Source organism: Thermochaetoides thermophila (assembly GCF_000221225.1).
Source record: "Thermochaetoides thermophila DSM 1495 unplaced genomic scaffold scf7180000011821, whole genome shotgun sequence".
Lineage (NCBI taxonomy): Eukaryota > Fungi > Ascomycota > Sordariomycetes > Sordariales > Chaetomiaceae > Thermochaetoides > Thermochaetoides thermophila.
In genome coordinates, this window is record NW_006383037.1 from 1,432,779 (window position 1) to 1,457,638 (window position 24,860).

The 24,860-nt window shown below is 54.5% G+C and overlaps 11 protein-coding genes across 11 annotated transcripts; 4 read left to right on the top strand and 7 right to left on the bottom strand.

Annotated features, from left to right (window-relative positions):
* Nucleotides 1-279: 279 nt before the first annotated feature.
* Nucleotides 280-1,969, top strand: CTHT_0063060 (uncharacterized protein; the record flags this gene model as incomplete). Its single annotated transcript, XM_006696550.1, has 2 exons — nt 280-1,082; nt 1,132-1,969. 2 exons carry the CDS (start codon nt 280-282, stop codon nt 1,967-1,969), a joined length of 1,641 nt encoding a protein of 546 aa, XP_006696613.1.
* A 1,031-nt stretch (nt 1,970-3,000) lies between these two features.
* On the bottom strand, nt 3,001-4,113 carry CTHT_0063070 (nucleobase, nucleoside, nucleotide kinase-like protein; the record flags this gene model as incomplete). The annotated part of the gene is made up of 5 exons (XM_006696551.1): nt 3,001-3,260; nt 3,422-3,661; nt 3,758-3,865; nt 3,929-3,958; nt 4,029-4,113. The coding sequence occupies 5 exons, from the start codon at nt 4,111-4,113 to the stop codon at nt 3,001-3,003; spliced, it is 723 nt and encodes a 240-aa protein (XP_006696614.1).
* Nucleotides 4,114-4,620: 507 nt separating this feature from the next.
* CTHT_0063080 (uncharacterized protein) lies at nt 4,621-5,242 on the top strand (the record flags this gene model as incomplete). Its single annotated transcript, XM_006696552.1, has 2 exons — nt 4,621-4,791; nt 4,880-5,242. 2 exons carry the CDS (start codon nt 4,621-4,623, stop codon nt 5,240-5,242), a joined length of 534 nt encoding a protein of 177 aa, XP_006696615.1.
* Nucleotides 5,243-6,127: 885 nt separating this feature from the next.
* On the bottom strand, nt 6,128-6,730 carry CTHT_0063090 (uncharacterized protein; the record flags this gene model as incomplete). The annotated part of the gene is made up of 1 exon (XM_006696553.1): nt 6,128-6,730. One exon carries the CDS (start codon nt 6,728-6,730, stop codon nt 6,128-6,130), a length of 603 nt encoding a protein of 200 aa, XP_006696616.1.
* Nucleotides 6,731-8,065: 1,335 nt separating this feature from the next.
* On the bottom strand, nt 8,066-9,611 carry CTHT_0063100 (putative methionine protein; the record flags this gene model as incomplete). Its single annotated transcript, XM_006696554.1, has 4 exons — nt 8,066-8,122; nt 8,212-8,298; nt 8,369-9,516; nt 9,569-9,611. The coding sequence occupies 4 exons, from the start codon at nt 9,609-9,611 to the stop codon at nt 8,066-8,068; spliced, it is 1,335 nt and encodes a 444-aa protein (XP_006696617.1).
* A 419-nt stretch (nt 9,612-10,030) lies between these two features.
* On the top strand, nt 10,031-11,019 carry CTHT_0063110 (uncharacterized protein; the record flags this gene model as incomplete). Its single annotated transcript, XM_006696555.1, has 2 exons — nt 10,031-10,215; nt 10,272-11,019. The coding sequence occupies 2 exons, from the start codon at nt 10,031-10,033 to the stop codon at nt 11,017-11,019; spliced, it is 933 nt and encodes a 310-aa protein (XP_006696618.1).
* Nucleotides 11,020-11,656: 637 nt separating this feature from the next.
* CTHT_0063120 (uncharacterized protein) lies at nt 11,657-13,057 on the bottom strand (the record flags this gene model as incomplete). The annotated part of the gene is made up of 6 exons (XM_006696556.1): nt 11,657-11,686; nt 11,738-11,857; nt 11,910-12,412; nt 12,587-12,617; nt 12,687-12,809; nt 13,013-13,057. The coding sequence occupies 6 exons, from the start codon at nt 13,055-13,057 to the stop codon at nt 11,657-11,659; spliced, it is 852 nt and encodes a 283-aa protein (XP_006696619.1).
* Nucleotides 13,058-14,045: 988 nt separating this feature from the next.
* Nucleotides 14,046-16,474, bottom strand: CTHT_0063130 (asparagine synthetase [glutamine-hydrolyzing]-like protein; the record flags this gene model as incomplete). Its single annotated transcript, XM_006696557.1, has 8 exons — nt 14,046-14,085; nt 14,140-14,244; nt 14,300-15,564; nt 15,626-15,774; nt 15,834-15,869; nt 16,137-16,162; nt 16,226-16,276; nt 16,449-16,474. The coding sequence occupies 8 exons, from the start codon at nt 16,472-16,474 to the stop codon at nt 14,046-14,048; spliced, it is 1,698 nt and encodes a 565-aa protein (XP_006696620.1).
* A 1,531-nt stretch (nt 16,475-18,005) lies between these two features.
* On the bottom strand, nt 18,006-18,758 carry CTHT_0063140 (putative ubiquitin carrier protein; the record flags this gene model as incomplete). The annotated part of the gene is made up of 4 exons (XM_006696558.1): nt 18,006-18,259; nt 18,343-18,366; nt 18,465-18,625; nt 18,724-18,758. The coding sequence occupies 4 exons, from the start codon at nt 18,756-18,758 to the stop codon at nt 18,006-18,008; spliced, it is 474 nt and encodes a 157-aa protein (XP_006696621.1).
* Nucleotides 18,759-20,246: 1,488 nt separating this feature from the next.
* On the top strand, nt 20,247-21,450 carry CTHT_0063150 (uncharacterized protein; the record flags this gene model as incomplete). Its single annotated transcript, XM_006696559.1, has 3 exons — nt 20,247-20,447; nt 20,513-21,298; nt 21,352-21,450. 3 exons carry the CDS (start codon nt 20,247-20,249, stop codon nt 21,448-21,450), a joined length of 1,086 nt encoding a protein of 361 aa, XP_006696622.1.
* A 257-nt stretch (nt 21,451-21,707) lies between these two features.
* Nucleotides 21,708-22,612, bottom strand: CTHT_0063160 (uncharacterized protein; the record flags this gene model as incomplete). The annotated part of the gene is made up of 2 exons (XM_006696560.1): nt 21,708-22,085; nt 22,163-22,612. 2 exons carry the CDS (start codon nt 22,610-22,612, stop codon nt 21,708-21,710), a joined length of 828 nt encoding a protein of 275 aa, XP_006696623.1.
* Between the last annotated feature and the right edge of the window lie 2,248 nt (nt 22,613-24,860).

The window sequence follows — 24,860 nt, forward strand, 5'->3', positions numbered from 1 at the left end:
ACCACATATCACAAAACGCTTTAATCCCGTTTCTTTATGCTATTCTGCATCAGTCTCTTACAGTCTTAAGAGCACTCGAACTTGAAATTCCTTCCTCAACCTCTCCTCTGACTGGCTGCTCTGTCGCCCTCAGCGGCTCCTGCCCAATCCAGCGCGACAGCGCAAGCGCAGCGAATCGTAGAGCGCAATTGGAGGCGCTAACCAGGCCACGAGGTACCGCTACCGGATCGGGAATCATACGCGAGGTGCGACAACAACCCTCGCCCTTGACCCTTCTCCATGCAGGCGGCTGCCCCTTTCTTGTCGGGTCTCTTTAGCGGGGGCTCCAACAACAGCACAAACGGCAACAACACAACTACCGCAGGTAGAGACAGAGAGAGCAGAGAGGACAAGGACACTACCGCCAGCAGCAGTACCGTCAGCACCGTCAGCACTTGCCCCAGTACCAGCACTAAGAGCACGCACGAGAGCGCCCCATCGAGCATTCCGTCGTCGCCCACGTCCAGATCGCCTGTGCGGTCGCGACCTCCGACAAGCTCGGACCAGGACAACTTCTCCCACCTCAACCGCATCGCCAGCACAACCACAACAAACACCGTCCTGACTAGCCCTCCCGGGCGCCCACTCAATCCTCTCAGCGCCCTCAGTTCGTTGACCAGCCTTATCTCTCGTGACCGAGAAAGAGACAAAGACCGCAAGACTTTCAACCGCAAACCCTCGCTGCACTTTACCCGCCGCAGAGCCAGCTCGCGCTCCTCATCCCCATCGAGCCCCGTCACCCAGGCACCTGGACAACCGCCCCTCCCTTCGATTCAGCTCGCCGGAGACGGCCAGACTACCTCGGTCTCTGGCCCCGAGTCGATCCAGCAGCAGCAAGGAGGCACTGCCCCAGCCGAGGGCCTCTCCAAGATGCTTAGCCGCGGCGCGGTCACTCCCATCTCGGGGTACCCCATCCAGGGGCCTGCGACAGCAATGCTTATGAGCAGTGCTACTGCGCAGCAGAATGAACTCGCTGTGCTGCATCAGCATATTCAGGAGACGGTGAACAAGAGGATATCGACATTGGATTACCTGCGCAAGGCGTAAGCTTGCTCTCAATCTTCCCTCTCGAAGAAAGCTAACACTTCCCAGTCACGAAGGCCACATCTACTGGTTCAACACGCTCCTGTTCGACAAGCCTGACCTTCAACGCATGCCCTACTTCGACAGCCGCAAACTGGCACGCCGCGCAACCAATTACCTCTTGCTTGGCATCTCCCTGCCTGCCGTCATCGACCTCAACTCCAACCATCCCGTCGATTTCCTGCGCAGCCTGAACCATCTCCTAACCGAATTTGACTCCTTCCAACAAAACCACTCAGAAACAGGCCAACCCCCCTCCACCCTCGCTCGTGCCCGTCTCCCGCAAATGTTTCGCCGCGCCGCTGCCCCCGTCTCAAAAGGTCGCCGCAGTAGTTCTGCCGCCGGCCGCGATACGGGAGATTCCCTTTCCGGAGGCATGTCTGCCCTAGAACTAGTCGACTCCAACACGGGTACGGTCGCCTCCGGCACAAGCGCATCCGCAACCAGCTCAGCAACCGGCACAGCCCCTGGCTCCGCTGGCCCAACCGCCGAAACAGCCGGCGTCATGGCCTTCTCTTCCCCGGCAGCCCACGACTCGCTAGACCTCCTCCCCGGCGAGGAGTACACTCACCTTTTGACGCCGACACTGCCCTTCGACCCTGACTTTTTCGAGACCTTTGCTACGCTGTGCGACGTGCTGATTGATACGTACAATCGGCTACTGGCGCTGGTGCCGACGCCGCAGGCGTGTAGTGGGCCCGTGGGGGAGCTGTTTGCCAAGGCCGATTCGAAGGTTAGGAAGTTGCTTGTGCAGGGGGTTATTAAGGAGTTCGAGGAGACAAGTCGGGCGGGAGCCAGGGCAGAGGTTGCGGGGATTGGGAGGGTTGTTTTGAGTGGGTTGATGTGAAATGAGACGGTATTAGCTGGGGATGATTTCAAGGTAATGTAGGGAGGGAGCTTGAATTCTTTCAAGGCGTCATCTACGGATAGGATATGGATTGCGATTTTTTCTGCTTCTATACCTCTTTTAGTAAGTTTTTGCTCTTTTTTTTTTTCGTTCCTTTGGCTTCTCTTCGGTCAACTTTCTCTAAAGGAATATTTCTCGGTCCATGTTTCACGGCATTCCTGTATGTAGCAGCATCTTGGAGAAAAGTAGGGTTGGGTAGCTAGGTGGTGAAGTGCTGGCGTTGAGTCGTTATGAAAAGAATGACTTGGGAAGGTAACCTGGATGGGCGGGTGGGCTTGGGCTTGATTGGATGATATTGATGATACCATAACCATACCACACCATTGCATGGCATAGCATTGCATAGCACATCGCAAAGCTAGGCAGGTAACAAATTTAATGCTGTTGATATGATATTGGCGGCGTAGAATGCGTGAAGTGTGTCTCCTACCATATACGTATTGGATGGGGATCAAATACCCTTCCACAGTGAAAGAATGAGCAGACGGAGGCGTCGGAGGAGGACAAAAGAGAATGGATGAACCAAAAAAAAAAAAGGAAGTAACGTGTTATTGCCCTGCTATGTAACTGGCGTTGCTAGAGGTAGCCCCTATATAAGCCCATTATCCTGCCCTGTCTATCAACTAGGCCACTACAAAACTTGAGCTTGCTTGCGGCATAGTGGCAACACGTTGCGTATCTAATGTTTTGTGCCCCGGTCAAAGCAAACGTCTCCAGGGCTGTCGAGAAGCCACATTACCTTCCTTTCCGTGCGTTCGAGTAGTGTTTTGGGAGGTGGTCAGTCTTTTTGGTGGGGAAGAGGGAATTTAGGTTTCGTCCTATGTCGGGGGTTGGGCTGGGGGGAAGGAAGGGGGGGAGGTTTGATGTTGACGGCTACTTATTCCCGAGAAATTGTCCCTCCCAACTCCCCGGGCTGCTTCATGTACCGGCCCTGGGCCCTCTTACCTCCTCATCTTGCCACACCCGCCAACTTAACTCCCCCATCCCTCCTCATCCACACTCTCAAACAGAACATCTACTCCCGGCACCACATTCGCAAGCATCTCGTCCCCGTTCGGCAAGTCGTTTTCCACTGCTCTTCGGTCGCCTGCCTCGAGTGTGTCGACGATACCAGCGCGTAAGTGACGTGCCGCGAGTCGGCGGCGAGCAACTTCGTGGGGGACAGTCGCGAGGATGGTTAGGGAGGAGAGAGGGGCGATTTGGGACCAAGGAGGGATGTTGAGGAGGGTATCTTGAGAGTGATTAGTATCGTCTTGTGAGTAAATAATGTCTAGAAGAAAAGGTGATATTGGATTGAAAATAATAGGATAGTGAGTGATGAGGCATAAGACAGGACTCGGCGTGAGCCCCTAACCATCGCAACAAGAAAGGCCCTGAAGTAGAGAAACTTACAATTCCCCTCCAATACCACAATCCTGTTATGTCTCTCCACAGCAATAGCATTCTCTCTTGGATCCTTTGCAGCATGATCGAAGTCCGGCGCCCATATTGTCTCTGTGCTTTCAGTCACCGGTTCGGCAAGCCTTTTTACCAGATTCACAAACCCCTCCCCGTCAAATGTGAAGGCTGCCCCGCGACGAGCGTGCGCTTCGGCTGGGTTGGGGAACGTGTCTAGTTGGGCACGGGTGTAGTCTTTATGATAGAAGTTAGACTTCTTGGTTTTGAAAGTATCAGGGGAAGGGTAAAAGAAAGGGGCAGGGATATGTGACAATGGAGAGGTGAACATACGGAAACCGTCCATTGGGACAAATACTGCGATGGGAGGGGAACCGAAATGCTCGGACGACCAGCGAGCATTCAAAGCGGCTGTGAGGTGGAGAGATAGGGTAGTTTTGCCTGCCATAAGGTTAGTCAATGAGTATCTTCAAATAGATAGGGGTAAGGGTGTTATTAACTTACCTGAGCCGGGGATGCCACCTATGACAATCACTGTTGAGAAGATGGTGTTAGACCCTTGAGACCAGGAATAGAAATTCCAATTTATTTTCGGAAGCCTCACAGAATCGCTTGGTTCCAGGCCATTCTTGGAACCTTGCCCACACTGTGTCAACTAACTGGTTGAGTTTGGTATCCATGGTGGCCATATTGGGCACTGAAGGGTTGGGACTGATGTGCGGGGAATGGACAAGACAAAATAAGCAGAGAGTTCTCTGGACGCTGTTATTGTTTATGTTGGAATCTTTAAAAAGTCCGAAAAGTTAGTGAGAGCTGAAATGAGACGAACTGGGCTGTGAGTTGTAGCCAAGCAGGGTGAGGGGTGCGGAGATGAGACGGTCGACAGCGACACTGGCTCCGGTCGGCATGCTCCGCACCAAACCGCATCCACAAGTTTCGACTTCCAGTGTGCTTCATTCCTTCTTCACAACATAATCTGAAAAACATTAGGAGCCAACAAAATTGATATCTCCCCATAGGTTTAACAACCGGATTGTGAACTCCTGGAGTCACAGACCAAATATGTACATTCAAGGTCCCCCCAATCATAGGAAAATCTTATTTACTAATCAGTCATACAGTCCCTGAACCTCAAGTCTCATTCCACCTCAGTTTCAACAAGCCTCACCTTCACTCATTGCTCCTTCAATGACACAATGGATTCCGAATCTGATGCAAATCTTCTCCTTGCACTTGACCTCTCCGATTCAGAACCAGATGAGGCTGCTGCTCCCAAAGGTCAGACCCGTGCTGAGCGCAGCGCCCTCTCAGATGCGGCCTTTCAGGCATTGAAAGAAACGTATAAGCCGAAGGTTGAGAATGGGGAAGTATGTTCACCATCACTTTAGTTTCAATCATCAAGCTTTCGCACTGAGATATTGTCTGTACTGAGCATCACTGACACATTACAACTAGTTATGCAAAGCCCTCCTACAAACCCTTCCCCAGCACACCAAGCAACAACTCCCCAAACCGACAGCCCAAGCTCTCCTCCACGCGGTCGAAGAACTCTACTTCTTCCGGCGCTACACTAAGGCCATTGCATTCATACACGAAGTCCTGGGAGAAGAAGACAACGACGCCAATACCAACGAGGATTCAAAAGCACAAGATGAATCTGAAGGGCAAAGTTCAGGACAGGGTGTAAAGGTGGATGATGAGACAAGGAAGTTATTGATGTATTATAAGGCGAAGTGTCGAGCAAGAGCAGCAGAGCTAAAGAGTAAAGCTCCTCCGACGATTGATGGGAGGAAAGATAGGCCTGTAGAGTGTGCCTAGGTTAGATGATCAGGTTTAATACAGTCCTGTTGATAACAGAAGACGATAACTGAAGTCTTATGAGAGCTCATGTAGCCTTCATGTCTTCCCCTATCCATGAGGATGGTCAAATTTAAAGGCAGCATAAGCACAGGGTCACAGCAACCATAAGGACAACAGATCTGGTTAGGAGGTGGGAAATTCCTCTTATTTTTGCTCATCTTTCCTCTATTTTTCACAACTCTAAACACCACCTCCTCCCCTGCTACCACCGTGATGACGATGCTTGTTGAAAACCATCCATCAATAGAAGAGAGGGGTATGTTATGCCATACATTCAACTAAACACAATAACATGCCATCAACCTAAGACGCCGAAAGAGGGAACGACCATGTCATGTCAAACCATCTTATGAGAAATACATCGAGGAGAAAAGGAAAGACCCAGAAAGTTAAAAACAAAGCAAACCCGTGACGCCAACCCCCCCTTTTTTAACCACGCTTCTATGCCGGAAATGATGATAATAATGACGATGATGAAAACAATGTGAGAAATCCCGGTCTTTTTTGGTGTCCGTCCGTTTTGTCCGTTCGTTCATGAGGGAAAGAAAGAAACCCTAATGATGCTCGGCTTTTTTTGGGACCCATTTTTCGTCCGCCACAACCATTTTTGTTGCTGTGACTCATGAAGAAGTCCAACTAGCCGGTAAGCCCGTCTTTGTTGTCTATGAATTTGCAGGCTGCCGGGGAAAGCTCTTGTTGTTTAATCTATCGGCCGTCAGGAGGTGTTGGCCAACGGTATAATTAGGATGAAGGGTAAATAAGTTGCCAATTTTGACTTTCGTCATTCCTGACAACAGTAAACAAATGCCTGTTGCATCGTCGTCCTCAAATGACCGATGAAACTTAAGCAGCAGCAGTCCGGATGTTGCCAGCTTGAGCCTGCAGCATCATGAGCCTCTCGCGCTCGCGCTCCTCAGCGAACACCTTGCGGCTCATAGCAAGCACAGCCTCGAAGCCCTCCTTGCCCTTCTGCGCGTTCTCGCGGAACCGCTTGACCAGGGTATCCTCAATGCTGTGCTTGATGCGCTGCCAGCCGCCGCAGAGAGCCGTGATCTGGGCCTCCTGCTCAAAACGGGTCTGGTGCTCGTTGAGGGGCCGGTAGACGACAGTCTCCTGGACATTGATGAGGTTGCTCCAAGTGAGGTTGGTGGAGACCATGGTGACGGTCTTGTTGCGCGGGTCGACGTAGGACGTCTCGAGCACTTGCGACTCGTCGAAGTTGCCGCCCATCATGCTGCGCAGCCAGTCGGGCGCGCTCTGCCGGCAGGTGATGAGGCGCTCGGTGCGCAGGATGCCCGTCTCCGGGTCGACAGTCCGGCTGATGGTATCGACTGCGACCACATGTGTCGACTTTTGGTTCCATGGGCAGTACTTGCGCCAGTTGTTGGTCGACACCTCCTCCCAGGAGTAGTTAAACGTCTCGGTGTTGCTGAAGACCTTGACCATTTTGGCTATTGGCTGCGAGATCGATGACGACTAGGTCGGCGAGAGGAATATTAAGTTGCTCTAGGGCTGACGCTGCCTGACGAGAAGTCCTGGTTTAGGTAGTGAGGGTGTCGTGTGCCTTGCGCAAAAGGACGGAGATCGGTGATTCAAAGCCCACGGAAGTGGTACCAAGGCACCCGTGTGTCACAAGAGCCGCTCTTCGGCTGGTAAGGGAGCACGCGACGGGACAGAACACAAAAGCAGCGCGGCAGAAAACTGCAAGTCGACAATCGACCTTCGCGAAGCCGGAACCGGCCTAAGAACTTGCACGAGGGGCTCTTGGGGATTAAGGCAGGTTGGTCAGGGAGAGGGGCCGAACTAGGGAGACCCTCGGATATGATTTTTATTTTACTTCTTTTTGGTGGTGTTGGAAGTGAAATGAGGGTGATGCTGCGGCACAAGCAGAACGCAACGCAAGACCCAAAAGAAGGAGAGGAGGGGATAGATGACTGATGAGCAAGAGGGGAAAAAAAAGACGGTGATCCTCCAACAACCCGCAAAGGGAGGGGTGAGAGAGCAGCAAAAAAGTCCGAAGCCCTTTGGCTTCTGAGACTTTTTTTATCCCGCCCGCATTCAGGCCGCGCGAGACTTTGCGATTGGCAAGCGCGAAATCTTATCGGAAGTGGACCATTGCCGACCAGTGGCGACCCCCCTGTCGCTGCCCGCATCGCTTAGACTTCCAAAAACAGCCATAGCGTGGCGGCCCCAAGAAAGCCAAAGAAAAATCTTCGGAAACGCATTGAAACAGCCAATGGTGAGCGAGCACCCAAACTGCGATTCTGAGCGCAGGCTTGTGATTTTGCCTGCTGCCACCGCCGTGACCGCCATGGCCAGCACCACCGTCCATCACCACGTCTAGTTGTTTGCTTGGTCTCATCTTCGTCATCGGGCTGCCCGATCACGCCTGACTCGTTACCGTCTGATTTGCCCAGAGCTTACAGTATCTTTGTATCTACAACACAACCCCAGATCCGGCCGCGCACTTGTGCAAGCTGGCCGCCACACATCGAAACCACAAATTCTTAGAGCAAATGCTGGATCTCGCCGGCCGCTTGTCCGCACTGGACGGATATCGGACCCCACTCTTCGGTTCGGAGGGGGGGGAGGCTGGGCATCGGCACTCTCTGCGTCCGTCGTCCGTATTCTGGACCCCGCAGTCTGCATTGATGGGAGCCCAATTTCATAGCATGGACAGAATGGTATCCTCATACATTGTATGATAGTAGCAAACATGCGTTTGTGTATTGCAACATCTCAGCCACATGTTTTGTAAACGAGCATGTTCCAGCCCTTCACTCAGTAGTCGTCGCCACGGCTGATGACCTCCTTCACGGTCGGCCGGATGAGGATAGTCTAAATTCCATATTAGCCGAGCTCTCGTTCTCGTTCTCGCGAGCGGGGTCCCCAGAGCCCAGGATCCCACGCCAAGGAGGTGCACTCACATGCTCAAACTGGGCCGTGTACGAGCCCTTCTCGTCCACCAGCGGCGGGTAGTCCTCGACGATGCCGTTCGAGACGAGGTTATTGAGCTGTCCTGTCAGCATCTTTCTTGGTCTTGCTCGCTAGAAAAAAAAAAAAAAAAGAAAAAGGAAGCCTTACCCCCAGCAGGTACTTCTCTTGGCCAAGGCGGTCCAGGAAGCGGCGGCAGAACGGCAGGGTACCGAAGTGCCTCTTGATAACGTTGAGCAGCGACTTGGCCGACGACAGGCGGAGGTCGACCTTGGGAGCATCTCCGCGCAGCGCGTAGTGCGATACCTCTCCGGACTCGATCACGTAGCCCTTACCGGTGCTGCCGAAGGTCTCGATGGCGAACACGTCGCCCTCCTCCATCTTAGTCTGGTCGTGTGTCTTGACGATGGGCACGCTCTTGGTGCCGTGGATGCTGTATGGCAGGATGTTGTGCCCGTTGAGGTTACGAATCGGCTTGACTGGGTACGTCTTGCCGTTGATCTCGACTTCGTAGCTCTCCATCACCTCCTGGATCACCCCGCCGATCTCACCGACGCGCGCGTCGATGCCGGCCTCGCGGATGCCCGCGTTAGTCGCCGCCCGGACAGCCTCCAGCAGCGGGTTGAACTGATCGTTCCACGCCATCGTGAAGGCGCTGTCGACGATGCGCCCGTTTACATGCACACCAATATCAATCTTGATCACATCGTCCTGCTGCAGCACAATCTTATTACCCGAGTTCGGGTTGTAGTGCGCTGCGCAGTGGTTGATGCTCAGGCCGACGGGGAAACCCATGCCGGCCTTGAGCGCATCCCCCTCCTCCAGGCCCGGGTGGCCGACCAGCGCGCGCACCGAGTCCTCGATACCCTCGGAGATCTCGATCAGCGACTTGCCCGGCTTGACGAAGCCCTGCGCCCACTTGCGCACCTGCCGGTGTACTTCGGCTGCCTGCCGGTAGTCATTCAGGAACTCGCTCTGCATGTTGTCCAAGTAGCGCTTCTCCTCGCTCGTCGTGCGGTACCGGTTCTCGTTAACATATTCAACCTCCTCACCCGCGGGATACTTGCCGTCAGGGAAGAGATGTGAGATGAGCACCCGCGGGGGGTCGGACTGCTGTGTCGGCTTCTTCTTCTTTTTCTTGTTCTTCTTCTTCTTCTTTTTCTTAGCACCGCCAGCGCCGGACTCAGGGGCGGCAGCAGCCTCCTCGGCCTCATCCTCCTCGTCGTCGCTCTCGTTCTCCTTGCCGTTTGCCGGCTCCGGAGCATCCGCGCCGGGCTTGACGGCCGCGGCGTCTTGCACTATGATACCGGTCAATTGTAATCCTTTGATGCTTCCATAACACACACATACCACTGAGCTTGCTGAGCTCCTCTGTAGGAACTTGGGCAGCCATTCTGAGTGTCTGGCTTGGAGTAACTTTTCCAGCACAAAATCTGGGTGGGGCGTGGGTACCATCAAGGACGAGGGGGAACTTGCGTGGGGCACAACCACAGTTTTTTTAGTAACATTCTGCTTGAAGTTTTCCAGCACGCGGGTAACGTCACTGCTGGCCTGTGCTTCCCACAAATGGCTACAATTGTGGCTTTTATCCCTAACCAGCGCCACAAAGCTTCCTGATGACTCAGCCACAGATGCCAATGGTTTCGTCACATCCCACCGGAAAAGTGGGGACAATCTATCCCATCCCGATGGCGGCGATTCCATTGATGAACCTCAGCTCGCGCTGCCGCCCTGTCGCTATAATTTTCTCACTGACAACTTTACCTTCATAAGACCCGTATTTAGACCATGCAGCCAGCACCGGGATGAGGCATGCCGCTCCGATACGCTCAGACCGGTGCAGTGTTGCGCCGTTTAGCGACGCCGCGCTTCTTCTCAACCTCCTCTGCGCGCGCCCTCCCCACCCACCATGAAGATCTTCACCGCCTTCACGCAGCAAAGAATCACTATGAAGTCCTTGGTTTGCACTATGATGCCACACCGGAGGAAATTAAAAAGTCCGTTGCCCTTCCTATCAACCCCCTCTCTTCTCTTGGTGTTAACTCCCCTCCAGATCCTTTTACACTCTCTCCAAGCGTCACCACCCCGACCTACACCCGCACGATCCGCATGCCTCCAAGCGCTTCATGCTCATCAGTGAAGCGTATGCAGTCCTCGGCAACGTGGAGAAACGCGCGCGCTATGACCGCGACGTCCTGCGGCGCAATCCCCACACCGCGCACCCACACGGTCACCGGCAGGGCGCAAGCTACCACAGCACGGGCCCGGCCGGCGGCCGTCCGGCATCTGGGCTGAGCAGCCGACGGCGGACGACCTTCACTGGTCCGCCGCCCAGTTTTTACCGAAGTGGAGGGTGGGGCGCGCATGGGGCGAAGAGGCGCGCCGCGCATGAAGAGAGCACGGGGTTCGGCTTTTATGGGACGGCCGCTGGCTCGGGCTCCTCCTCTTCATCCTCCCAAACTCCCGGCGGCAGAGGCCCACATCCCTACCCTGGAACGGGCGGCTTCGCAGGCGGGATGGGCCCCGGCCAAAGTCCCTACCGCCCCTTCGACCCCGAAGTCCCACACTTCGACCGGCACGCGCACGAAATGGCGCAGGAAAGGCGGAACGCAGAGCACAGGATGCAGAGGATGGCACGGGAAAGGGGGATTAACCTGGAAGATTCACAGTCTTCCACCACTATGCCCTTCTGGGCGGCAGCATTAGTGTTGGGAGCTGTGGTCGGGGGGCCTTTCTTATTGAGCGGGGTGTGGGAGAAGATGAATCGGAAAGAGGGCCATGGGAAGAGGAATGGGAGGTAGAGGTATGCTGAGGGGAATAGTGACTGTATTTCGAGGTGTCCTAACTATCTACTTAGAGGTTGGGACAGGGACAAGAGAATGGACAGTACAGGAGTCCAGAATATCATTAGGCTATGGGAACCAGCAGCACGACCGTCAGTGCTCTCTTTGGTCTTCCTCGCAAGCCACAATTGTATATGTAGATGAGAGGGCTTGCTCTGAACCCCTGCACTATGTGCGAGTGCTCATCATTCAGACGCGCATGCTAGGTCCTTGCAACTGCTCATAGTAGTCCCAAGGGCTAACCCCTGACGTTATTCAGCTGAACACTGTCTGTAACCCGACTCAGACTTACCTTGGTTGCCTCACCTCAGCTTTTGCCCAAACTTTAGAAACTTCCAAATTTAAATAAAATACTCCTTCAGAACACAAATACTCGCAACACCATTCAACTTAACTCGCGGCTCATTAACCATCTGCATTGCTTAGGTAGGGTTCGTAATATACAGCGCAGCATTCATGTCCTGAAATGGCTCTCTCCAGACCGGTTACACTGGTGCTGTGCTGCCGTTGTCCGTACAGCTCACCAGTCCTAGGTCGGACCGGCAGCCGGCCGACAGCGCAGAATCCATTCCCCTCCCTGCCGGGGGCAGGCAGCTTACGACTCGAAGGTGAAGCTGGTGCCGACCTGTGAAAGTTAGTATTTATTTGATTCAAAAGCCCTTGCGAGGGAACACACCTTGTGGGTGGCCTGGTCGAGCTTCTGGGTGTCGAAGGAAGCGCCGACGCCGAGAGTGACGCCCTCGCGGAGGAGGACGTTGTAGGCGACAGCAGCGACACCGCGGTCGTTGATCTTGGCCTGTTTTTGGTCAGCTCTGCGTACGTTAACTTTCTTGCTTAACATAACGCACCTTAACGAAAGAGACAGGGTCCAGGCGGTACTTGGCAGCGACCTCGAGGCCGACAGCGTTGCCGCTCTTGGAGTTCCAGGTGGCCTTGGAGCCGGCCTCAACCTGGCTGTTGACCTTGTGGTAATAAGAGGCTGAGAAGACACTCAGATTGTCGGTGGCAGTGATAGCAGCGCTGTAGGTTGGGGCCTGGTAGCCGATGGCAGCAGCATAGCCGGTGATCTTGGCCTGCTGAACGTTGTAGCCAGCTGAGGCGCCGGCAAGGAAGCCCTCGTGGCCGACAACGGCATCGAGGCTAGCAGTGGGGCCCTTCAGGAGGTCGAAGAAGGCACGGCCGTGGAAGTTGCTCTGCTTGAAGTGCAGGTTGAACTTGGCGCCACGGCTCTGGCTCGAGGGCAGGAAGGTGAAGATACCCTCAGCCTTGAGGCCCTTAGCCAGGTTGTCGGCCATCTCGATCTTGGTCTCGAGAGTGTTAGCCGTGTTCCAGGTCTGGGTCAGGGTCAGGCCTGCGTGTTTCCATCGAGTTAGCACCTTCAGCGGCTTCGACGGGCTCAACAAGACCGCCACCTAGACGGGTTTGTCGCTGAGTCGCGGTCCCCTGATGCGGTCCAACTGGCTCGTCCAGCAGACCGGCGACGGTCCTGGATGCTTGTCCTCATTGTGGGGGCGGGGGTATTCACCATTGGCCTTGTCGGTGTATTTGCCCTCAATCTGTTGCAGAGTCAGCCATCTTATTCCCTCACATCGCATCGTATCGCATCGCAAAATTGGCGTACGTACCGCACCAGAGGTGGCGTTGTCATGGCTGCTCTTGCCAGTGACCTTAAAGGCGACATTGTTGGGGGTGTTGCTCTTGACCTCGATGGTGCCGGCGGAGAGGTGATAGAAGTCCTTGTTCAGGAGCTGCACGGCGCACGCAGAGTCAGTTTTCGTCCATTCCCAGCATCTTCAATCTATCAATGGCTCATTTCTAGCTCGCATCCCTGAAGTTTCGGAGGAAATGCCGCTGTCCAGACAGCCGAGCACCCCTCACTCTCCCCCCAGGGAACACTTGTTGGGCAGCCATTTCCCCGCCAAAAAAAATAGAGCAAACGGCCATGACGTACATCATTCGCCGCCTTGGCGATATCAGAGAAGGCCGGGACAGACATGGTGGAGGGTTTGGCGGTGGGCTGGTGCAGAGGTCTGGAGAGAGAGTCGGCGTGGTGTTGAGGGGTTCGAACTTGGAGGTTTGTGTGGGATGGGATGAAGTGTGGATGGGAATAGAAGTGGATGAACGGATGGAGATGCAAAAGTGGGCTGTGCAGGTGACCGGCAACTGGCGGCGGCTTGGTGGCTTTAGCACGGATTACCGGCGGGTTTTGTTGAGAAACAGCTTTGCTGTCGGAATTGGCCCACGGCGCTGCGAGAAAGTCATTGGGACCCTCTGATTGGCCCTTCAGCATGCTTGGATACATGCAGGGGGTGGGACATCCACTCACGCCTCACCGTGGTGATAGCGCAGGTGGAGGTCAGGCTGGTGTAATCCCACCCTAACCCTGAAAACTCTACATCGTCGGCGACGACTTCGAGATGTTATTTAACACTGCAATTGCTGCGTTTCGAAGGAGTCGAATGCTTCACTAGCAAATTCGAACTTAGACATTTCGAATATTGTACGAATACTAGTATAAAAATTCTGAGTTTGCGCTGTTCTCGCTGGCGTCATACTCCCCAACAAGACATTCTGCCCTCCCATCCCGCTCTTGGCTCCGCTGCCCCGAGTTCGTTTTACGCCTGTTGTTCATGCAATCCATCATAAGGTCGTTTCGAGTCCTTGCAGCGGTTACATGGAACCAGCATTGTCAATAACTGTGCTGCTATCCAACCCCATGTTTCACCACATCAACAGCGTCACGTTGCCTTCAAGAAGGCCAGCCATTGGCCAATCGCCTTCACAGCGTTTTAACACCACCACTGAACCGTCCAGCTTGAGTCCAAGACCGTCCTGTTGAGCCCTGACAAATTCTACCCCGATTTTTATTGCAAGTACTGTCGTTATGCTATCCTGACTCAACCCTGATGAAAGGACAAAGCCATCCCAAAACTATGTACTGCTGCAATGAGGACATAAACCAAGCGACTACCCAAAAGTAAACTTTACGCATCGGCGTACTTCGCCTTGTGAATCGAAATAGCTCTGGACGGATATCAGCTGCTGCCCATGTCAACCCCTTCTTGAAATCAAACTCACCTGCCGCTGGGATCGGTCTGCTTCGACCACTTGGGAATCCATCTCTTAACAGTAGAGGCGCAGTGAGGAGGGAAATGCTCATCGAACATCAAACGGTACCAGTAACTGTCAAGCATTAGTCTGAAGCTCTTCACATCTTCACAGGCTATTGGTAACATACGCCTCCTTGGTGTCCGGGATGTCGTCACCCCACTCCGGCTTGGGGTTGCGCATCATCTCATCCGTGACGTGCTTCTCAGCTGCATCCTTGAGGGCGTCGATCCAGCCATAACCGACACCGTCCGAGAACTGCTCCTTCTGGCGCCAGAGGATGCTGTCGGGCAGGTAGGGCTGAGCGTCTGGCTCGTCCGAGGTATCGAATGCCTTGCGCAAGATGTACTTCTCAATGCGCTCGCCCTGGATGAGCTTTTCCTGGGGGTCGATGTTGAGCGCAACCTCAAGGAACTCCTTGTCGAGGAAGGGCACACGGGCCTCAAGACCCCAGGCAGAGGTCGACTTGTTGGCACGCAGGCAGTCAGCCAAGTGCAGATTCTTGACACGGCGCACGCACTCCTCGTGGAAGGCCTCCTTGCTGGGCGCGCCGTGGAAGTAGAGGTAGCCGCCAAAGATCTCGTCACTGCCCTCACCGCTGAGAACCATCTTGATGCCCATGGACTTGATTTTGCGGGAGAGCAGGTACATCGGGGTTGAGGCACGGATTGTGGTCACGTCATAGGTCTCGAGGTGGTAGATGACATCCGACAGGGCATTCAGGCCGTCCTCGATGGTGAAGGTAATGATGTGATGCTTGGTGCCCAGGAACTTGGCTACCTCCAGCGCAGCCTCGTTGTCGGGGGCGCCCGGCAGACCGATCGAGAAGGAGTTGAGCTCAGGCATCAGGGTCTTCGTCCTCAGCTTGTTGTCCTCACCGATGCCGACAAGCCCCTCATCATCATTGCCGTTAACAGTGGCCGCCTGCTCCTCGGCCAGCTTCTTCAGCCTGAGGGTCTCTCGCTGCGCGATCGAAGCAACCAAGCTCGAGTCGAGACCGCCAGACAGAAGGACGCCATAAGGAACCTCGGCCATGAGACGTTTCCTGACGGACTTCTCAAGAGTCTCGCGGAGAAGCTTCAGGTCCGCAGGCTTCTGAGGGATGCGGGAGCCGTCCCACCAGGTCGGCTCAAAGTAGCGGGTGATTTGACCCGTTGCACTGTCAAAGACATGACCGGGAGGGAAGGACTGGATCTTGTCGCACACGGTGTGCAGGCACTTCAACTCCGAGGCAAAGTAAACGGTACCTGGCTCCTTCGACGACCAGCCGATATAGAAGGTGGTGATACCGATGGGGTCGCGGGCGGCAATCGCGCGGTTCAGCTTCTTGTCGTACAGGACCCAGGAGAACATGCCATCGAGATACTTCGGCGTATCAAGGCCATGCTCCTTGTACTAAACCAGCAGCGGATTAGTTGCCCTGTAGCACAAACTGGACTCGAATGTCTCAACTTACCAGCGGGATGATAACCTCGCAGTCCGAGTGTGTCTTGAAGGGGTAGGGCTTCTTCAGGCCCTTCCGAAGCAACCTGTGGTTGTAGATCTCGCCATTGACGGCGAGGATAATGTCCTCATCATCGCTAACGAGGGGCTGCGCTCCACTATCTGTCATTTTGTCAGCATGCTGCTCTAAGCACCGGCGATTAGAAAATTTGACTACTCACCAACGCCAACAATGCTGAGGCGTTCATGGCACAGGACTGCGGGTTGTGTCAGCTGCGATCCAATCTCTCATCAAATCCCTCGTCCGCATCGCATTGGCGTTGGGCCGAGCGAATTGGCCTCGGCATAGGGGGCGAAAATCCATACTTGTGTTGTTAGCAATAACGCTGCCGCCTGTGGATCCCGGGAAGTGTGGTTAGCCTTATCTCTATCCGCAATCGAAAGTTTTTATCAAGTATCATGTCATATCGCGGCTTTATCTTGTGTGACTCAGTTTTTCAAAGGGCAGGGAGAGGCAAACTCACTCCAATCAGGACCGCGATGGCGGACGCTGTGCAAATTGAGTCAATTGCGCGTTCCATCGAGTTAGCAGGTGCAATTTGGGGCCACGTACAGCTTCGCAAGCTTCAAAGCCGTCGGCTTGAACTTCTCGACGTCGGGGTGGCTGTTGCGACGCTGTTAGCCAGGCGCTTCTGGCGCTGCCGAGACAAAGGCGATGGAGGGGTTGCGATAGCGGGGCAACGGAATGCCCCTCCATCCAACGCTCGTCTCTCTCCAACGACTGGCGCACGACGTAGAGTTGGACTTGGAGACGGGGTCGAGCGCAAACAACTCACTTGTGACAAGCGAAGATGCCACACATCTTGACTGATGCTTCACTTGGTGTTGGTCCTAGACTTCAATGACTGCTTTCGACTGGGCCTACAGGGCAAGAAAAGGAGCACGGCGTTATGGGAACAGAGCCTATACGGGTTGATGGCCAGGTCAGAAGAGCCTCGACCTAGGGATCGGAGATGGTGCATTTATAGTTGTGATAGACCCAGTCCCAGCGGCCATAGCCCCGGCCGCCATGGATCGAGAGTCACAGGGCGACAACATGGTAGCTACGTACCTAAGGACGATAGAATAGGACAGGCGCGGATCCGGGGGCTTGCTGGCGCGTGGGTAGTCGTTTGGACAACAACGAACGCTACTGGGACGGGCCAAGCGGGATGATGGGTGTGTGTGGGAGAGGGAAAGAGGGAAAGGAGAGAAGAAAGAGGAGAAAAAAGAGTCACACGTCTCCAGTAAAAAAGTGTGGTGTCCAAAATCGGAAGCGTCGAGACGATACGTCCGCTCGTCTCGCCCACCTTACCTAACCCCAGACGTCCCGGACGGCAAAAAAATTTGGGACCTGGCCATGACTAAGGGACCCAGGTCCAAACCTCAGGGGCCCCCGTGAGAACCGGCGCCGCATCCGAAGGTGATGGCAAAGGGCAAGGAAGCGTTTCCCTACGATCTACATTGCGCATTTGGCGCTTCTATCTCGCTCAATTCGACGCCAATGCCATGGTCCTGTTTGGTGCTCTCTCGGGCCGCCGAGAGCTAGGAAGACAGCTCTCCAGCGGCAGATGTCAAGCAAGTGCGACGCTTTTGCTCTCATCGGGGCCGATGTCGGGTCGGGGAACCATGAGCATTTCGCCGTTGCATGATTGGCCTGCCCCTCGGTGTCAGTTCCACCGTGCCCACTACCTAAAACGGTCTGATAAGGAAAGTTGCCGCAACGTTATCATATCAAGGTGAGTCAAACGACGTCTGGAGAAGCAGCATCAGCACGGCCATACAGTCTCGTCCCATCAATTGTGAGTAAAGACGGTTTCAATTCATTATTCGCGACGACTTGCAATTGCCGGATTTCCGTTGTCTCAGTTCGACTTATGGCGGTGGGGGTCGGGCCAATGAACAGCCTCAATTGACCAACACCAGCGCGGGGGAGAAACCCAGGAGGGTTCATTGCATCCAGAGGCGTCAGTCACGAGGAAGCAGACGTATGCATTCCCAAGGGGCCCAGGAACTATGGAGAAGATCCCGGGCTTGTGGAGCCGTAAAGATGACGAGAGTATGTACTTTCTGGACTACCTAAAGAACGCATTGCGTATCAGCTGGGCAGCATGAGACTCCAACTTGCTAAGGTTGTGTGTGCAGCCCACGCCTGCTCCCAATTGCCGAAAATACCTTTGGCCACCAGTAAGAAAAGAAATTCCGATGTATCGCCCGTGAAAACTCCTAAACCCGTACCACCCATTGCCAATGGTATCCGTGATAACTCCAAATCAAATTCTCATGACTTTTGGTCACCCGCCCTCCCTCATACCGACTCGGCGTGTTAGAGAACGAGACAGTGTCGCGGCCCGTCACGGAGCTGGGTTCTCGCGGACGATCTGTCTGATTTTTCTCTCATATTGGACGCGGTCCTTCTTGTACATGTTGTAGGCCTCGGCCTGGGCCGGCGAATCGGGGTTGGGATCGTTGAGGAGATCCTGGATGCCTAGCAGGATTTGCTTAATGGTAATTGCGGGCTTCCAAGCCTCCTCCTCATTGAGAATCGACAGACACACGGTACCAGAAGGGTACACGTTCGGATGGAACAGCGGGGGTGTGAATTTGCCTGCATATACACAATATACGTCAATCGTGCGTTCGACCACATGATCGAGTATCCGGGAGCAAGAAAGGACGAAGGGGACTCACACTTTGGTGGCTTAGTGGGATATTCTGCAGAGGGAACCAAAAACAGTCAGCATACAGCCTGCCCATCGGTAGAGCCGTGTTCTAAAGCCGTCAACGCGGTCAAAAACATGATGTCGGCTTACCGTCCGGGAAGGTCATGGTGAGCTTGAAGAGACCGCCCTCCCAGGGAGTCTTCTCCTTGCCCGGGATGCCGCATTCCCAAACCTTCAGGTCAAGGACGCCATTAGCGTTCTTCACGGGCCGAGCGTAGAAGCCGAAAGGGTGGTCCCTCCGCCATTGCTTGCTATAAGCAGGCGACCAATGTCAGCGATGAACAGGCATCCAGGGCTGAGCAGGCATCAGCTGGCCCAGCGGTGCCTCAAAGATGGTGCTCAAACCTACCGCTCCTCTTGCAGGCGGTTCTGGCACAGAGACATAATGGGTGTGCTTGCGTGACCGAGACACTGGGAACCGATCGGGGATATGGAAGAGCGTGTGATCAAGGCAACGCGCGGGATGTGAGAGGTCGAAGGCGCTGAAGTCGCGTGGGTAGAAAGACACAGGAGATCCGCGAAGGAAGCTTTCTGGTGTGAAGTTTGCAGATCGGCTTTCGTCGGTTCCACGATGCGCAGGCGCAGGAGAGATCTGCAAGACTGCAAGTTGCGGGGAAGTGGAACGTGGAGAGTTGCAGATTCTAATGGTCTGCGTATGGGGGAAGCGCGTAAGTGGAATAAGGTACGATGAGGCTTTGAGAATGAAGGCTCGCTGTCAAGGATGGGCAATGCGCCGTTGACATGCAGCCATTCAGCCATTCAGCCCTCCGAAGCACGGGCCCTGCAGCAGGCAACCAGGCAAGGGTCCCGGAAAGGAAAGCGGAGAAAAATGACCAGATGGTGGGGATGGCAGGGGGTCTTATCAGTAAGCGCGATAAGTGCGGGGTATGCATGCCTGTGATTCAAGGCTTCAAGTTGACCAACAAATTGTCTACGGCACGCACTGTGTTGGTGGGAAGCCTTGAGGACAGAGAGAAGTCATTATGGGCATAATTTGAAACTTATTCCTCGATTTGAGAATGACATGGTCCGTCCATTGGATGAAACTGAAAGTTCGAGGTCTCCCGTTGCGCCCATTAAATTCCTGTAGCATTTTCGCTCAAGAACTGAAAACATTTTATTCAGTTCATCATGAGCTTCCAGTTCAATGGACAAATACAGTGCAAAAACACACGTTGAACTGCCGGAATCCCGCTCTCGGCGCGGGATGGCCCGGTCATTAGGAAGTGTCATCAAGCGAGCCGAAAAAACATGGGATCGGGAACCTGGAGCCCTGGAACCGGGCCTGTCGGTCGGCCCTCGGTGCGTGGTGGGGCACAAGCCGACGTTTGGGGCCTGGCGTCTGGGGAATTGGGGCTCTGGGGCGGTTGGGGCCTTTGGAGACGCTGAGGAATGAGGGCGAGGCACATGCAAACCCGAGCGAGGGGGTGTCCACGGCCACGAGTGAGGGGTGGGATGAGAGAGAGGGACCCGGCCCCTCCAAAGGCGGGGTGCATTATCTGCGTCCTGCTCCCCTTCCATCCTAATCTCGGACCTGCGCGGCCAGGAGTGTGACCTCACTTCCTGTCGACCTTTTGATCCACCGCTGCTTTGCTTTGTTCCCAAGTCCCAACCCAACCCACGACGACTTTCCCATTCGCCATCACACTGGCACAGTCTCTCGCTACACCCCACAAACTTGGCGCATTCTGCTACCCGCCACATTAGCTCCGGCATTAACATTGGCTCCCCAGCTTTCCACATCCCATTCCCCAGGCCATCCACCGTAGGAAAGACGTGGGGTATAGTCAGCTACGACACACTACGTACAGTTCCACGACGTCTGATTGCTCGCGCGCACAGCAACACAGCCACAAGACAGCACCAGCAGCAATGGCATCCAACACAGATGGCGTCGGCGCAGCAGGGGCGCACAAGAATCTGGCTGAGACACCAACCGTCCCCAGCAGCAAGGCCGAGGAGAAGAAGCCCGTTACTGTAGAGGCTGTGGTTGATGATGGTGACATTCCTGACCCCGACGAGGACGACCTCGACGACCTTGATGGCGAGTTTTCCTATGCGCCAATGCCTATCGTCTTGCCGCGACTAATATTCTCTTAGATATGCTCAATGACTTTTCCGCTGTGAACATCAACCAGTCCGCTGCGGCGGCCGCTTCGACAACAGCCGCTGGTCCTTCCTCTCAGCAAGCTCCTGGCGCAGGCGCTGAGGAGCCCGTGCTGTCAGAGGAGGAGTTTGCGCGCCAGCTCCAGGCCGGTATGGCCGAACTCCTGGGAGAGCTCGAGAGATCTGTATGGAGAACCAATTCCGCACCCACGCAGGCATTGGATCTGACCCAGCCACAGCCCGAAGTTCAGGCCCAATTCGAGAGTATATTTCGAGAACTTGGCGCCGCGGCGTCTGCCAGTGCCGAAGAAATCGCCAAGAATCCTCCTCCGGGTGCCGCTCCTGTGGCCGGCAGTAGCGGCAGCCGCCCCTCAACATCATCTGGCCCCTCCCCGGCTGATGCAGCTTCATTCCAGGAGACAATTCGGAAAACGATCGAGCGCATGCAGCAGTCAGGCGAGCAGGCTACGGCAGCAGCTGCTGCTGAGGGTGCCGACGACTTCCTGACAGAGCTGCTGAAGCAGATGCAGAGCGGGGCGCTTGACGGAGAGGGCGGCGAGGAGGAGTTTTCCAAGATGCTGCTGGGCATGATGGAGCAGCTAACCAACAAAGAGATTCTGTATGAACCAATGAAGGAGCTGCACGAGAAATTCCCTGAGTGGATCGAGAAGAACCGTGGCAAGGTGTCAGCCGAGGATTTGCAGCGGTATGAAGAGCAGCAGACATATGTGCGCGAGATTGTGGCCAAGTTCGAAGAGCCGACCTACTCCGATGAGAATAAGGCCGATCGCGAGTATATCATTGATCGCATGCAGAAAGTGAGTCTTCTTGTCTGAGTTCTGAGTCTCGTCCGGTCTCTAACTCTTCTCAGATGCAAGCCACAGGTCAGCCGCCCGCGGACCTGGTCGGTGAGATGCCATCGACCCAGGATATCCTCAACATGCCGGACGAGTCATGCAACCCTCAATGATCGCTATATGTGCCGCATGACTGGAAAAGGTTAAGGACGACACTCCGTCCGCTAATCGAATTAGGATACCTCGGCGTGGAGGCCTGTGCCTAGTCTAGACGTTCTAATGTCGTGACTCCCCATGTGAGACCCGTACCCCAACTCCTGCATCCCCAACTGTGACTCGAACCAACGCCAGAACACCCATTCGTCAGCGTATATACAACGTGTGCATGATTGCTTAAGATATTCCTGCTTTACCTTTCACAAAAATGAAACTACAACATCTCCACATCCTGCGATGACCCTCCCTGCCGCAGCCGTTGCTCCTCCTGAACAAGCATCTCCATAAAGAGCATATCATAATCCGCATCGTCATCCGAGAATTGGGAAGGGTTGCTGTCCTGTTGTCCCTCCCAGATAGCGGAAACAAGCTCGTCCACTTCGGCCTCTTCCTGTCTAAGAATGTCGTCGGCCATCATGGCGTCTACGTCTTCCCCTTGCGGGTTCTGTTGCTGGAGGAATTGGCGTTCCCTCTGGAGGGCCTCTAGCTCTGCATCAACTGCGTCAGGGTCGTCGATAATGTAGGCTGAGGCCTCGGCTTGCGCGGCGAGCAGACGCTCGCGGTTGAGCCGCTGCCATTCTAGTTTGAGGAGCTGTTATACCAGTCAGCATTCAATCTCTTTGTTGTTTGGGTTGGAGGTCCTTCAGAAAAGGTAGGTAATAAACGTACCTCCTCCTCGCCCCCGCGCATCTCCCACCTCTTGTCCTCCGCCCGCTGCCTCACGTTCTGCAGAAACAGCCTCCGCCGACTCTCCTGGGCATCCTCGCGCCGCTTGAGCAAGGGGTTTAGCCGTGCAGGACGGGTCGCAAAGCGGAATCTACTGGCGCTGTTGTGGGGCTCACTTCCACCAAATAAACTCGGTGCCGGTGGTGGTTGGATCGGAGATGACTGCGACGCACGGAATACCTGATTTTGTTGGTTCTGGTCCTGCTGCCAGCGAGCCGGTGGGCTGCTGTCAAACGTTGTCGGGATTGTCGCCGTCGAATGGGGAGGGGATGAAAGAGGCGAGGAGATCAAAGGCCTATGTTGCTGACCAGGCCAATGTTGGCCGTTACTAACGGGGCCGCGAGGGCCAAAGCGGACGGTAGGAGGGGTGGTCGGCATTACGGTGGTATACATCTTGGTTCGCAGTTGTAAACCGTCGCAAGAGTGGAAAGTTGAACGGAGGGTTTCCCCGGGTTGTGGTTTAATCCGATGTCACTTGGTCGGATGTGGAGTTTAGGATTGAATGGTAAGTGAATTGAAGGCAGGAAAAGGGAAGTCACTGGGTGGAAGGTCTTGGACTGGAGAAGTCGTGGAGCTGAAGCTCGATTGCAAAGGCGGCGTTTGCCTGTTGGTCTCCCAAGGTCACCGTCGTAGACGCGACAGAGGATGCGCGGCGCGTCATGGTGGGGCAGGCCGCGCAACATGAGAGTCGTCTGATGGGATGTACCTGCGCGTGGGCGAACTTGTAACGTACACAGTCTGGGGTATGGGGCGCGTAAGTCGCGGTAACGGAGGTGATGGGTAAAATCAACCCTAACCCTTCCCCTGATGTCTGCCTGGACTTTACTTCGCCACCCATCGTGCCATTACTAAACTTCCATCCATCCTATGAAACATCCTAGCTATCTTTAAACGAGGGTAATCCGGGACGGACTGTAAGGGCTCTAACCCCGTCCGCAGCGAGGGCTGCTAAGCTATCGTGAGATATGCCACCACCAACAGTAACTAATCCCCATACCCTGTCCTAGCACCGTCTCGGAGTCAAACTCACACCTCCAGACCCCGGCGCCCTCCCGCTTCTTGGCCTCCAAGAGGTCCAACACACAGTCAACTTCTCAAAAACAAACACCAAATGCTCCAAACTCAGGTCAATTCCGGGCCACCCCACGCTTCGCGTTTTCAACTCCTAGACCTCCACCCCCTTCTTCATCCCGAACAGGCCCTTTCACCAACCGAGCTCTCTCTCTCAAGCCAGAGCCGCCACGGACACTCTCAGTAAGGGAAATTATCGAAAGTTCTCCTGTCTCGCCACAAGATGGGTCACCATCTCAGTTTCCTCCAGTGAGGGATTCATTACCGGAGCCAATTGAGTTTGAGTCCTCCCAGCTGCCCGAGTCCTCACCCCCTGATGGGTATGTCCATCAGGAGGGTAGGCCACCAAAGAGGAGAAGGATTTCCATTGATATCACGTCAGACATTGAGTCTGTTGTCAGCGAGTCTCAATCGAAGATTCAGGAGCTAGATGAATTACCGGACGTGGTTGATGATGAGTTTGAGGAGGATGTGAATGCAGGAGAGGATGTTGAGATTGATGATCCCGATGACTACGACATACATCATGGAGCGGAAGAAGGGGATGTGATTCCGGAGACAACACCAATAGCTTCTCCCTCTCATTTCTCGCACACACCAATAAGCAATCGTTCACAGAGCCATAATTCTCTATCACCCCCTCTATCACCCCATCCTTCTTCCCCTGACCAACCCCCTGACTCCCCAAGACATATCCTCACTCTAACTCCACGCCCAAAAAGGATCAACCCAAACATGAACTTTCACCCAGCTCCCCGTTTCTTCAACAAACCCTCCGAGCCCCCAGATCCTCACATCTCTCTACTAGCTCCTCTCCGTCCCCCTGCAGTCCTCGCTACCCCAGCTGTACCAGACTCAGTGGCAGCCGCCAACCCTGATCTGCTTTTCTCCCCTGCTCCGCATCAACACCGTCGCAAAAGTGGCGGCACAGGGGGGTATATTGCGGGAGGGCTGGCGGCTGAAGTGAGGGATTGGCTGGTTGGTGTTAAAGAAGGAGAAGCTAAGGCAGGATTGGGAGGTTTGAAGAACTTGGTTGGTCCTTGGAATGAGAAGGTCGGTATTTTGAAGATCATTGTTAAAGAAGTTCGTTCTTCTGGACAAGGCGTTGGTGCAGGGATGACGCTCGTGTTTGGACGAATTTTCCCTGAAGGCAACGGGGAGATGGACAGAGGTGTGAAGATGATTCTTGCCGGCAAGGGAGATCTAGATGGTTATGAAAAGGAGAAAACTGACGGGAGCGATGTAATTTTGGGAACAACGATTGTGCCAGCGACAGTGATAGCTGTTTTACCACCTGCTTGGGAGATTCAGCTTGCTGATGGTCCGTGGGCTGTCGCATATCGATGGACAGTAGTTAAGGGGGTTGATGAGCGGCAACCGAACGGTTGAAATGGATGGAGAAGATGGTGTCACATTGGCTTGTTTGTACATGAGTCAACATAATAGTCTTTAAACAGTACGTCGTAGTGCTGATGAAGGCTAATATTCAGAAGCCTCGTCCTGTCATGCTGATTTGGTCTGAATCTCCGTCAGAACACTTGGAAGATTGGTTCTCCTAACTGTGGTCACG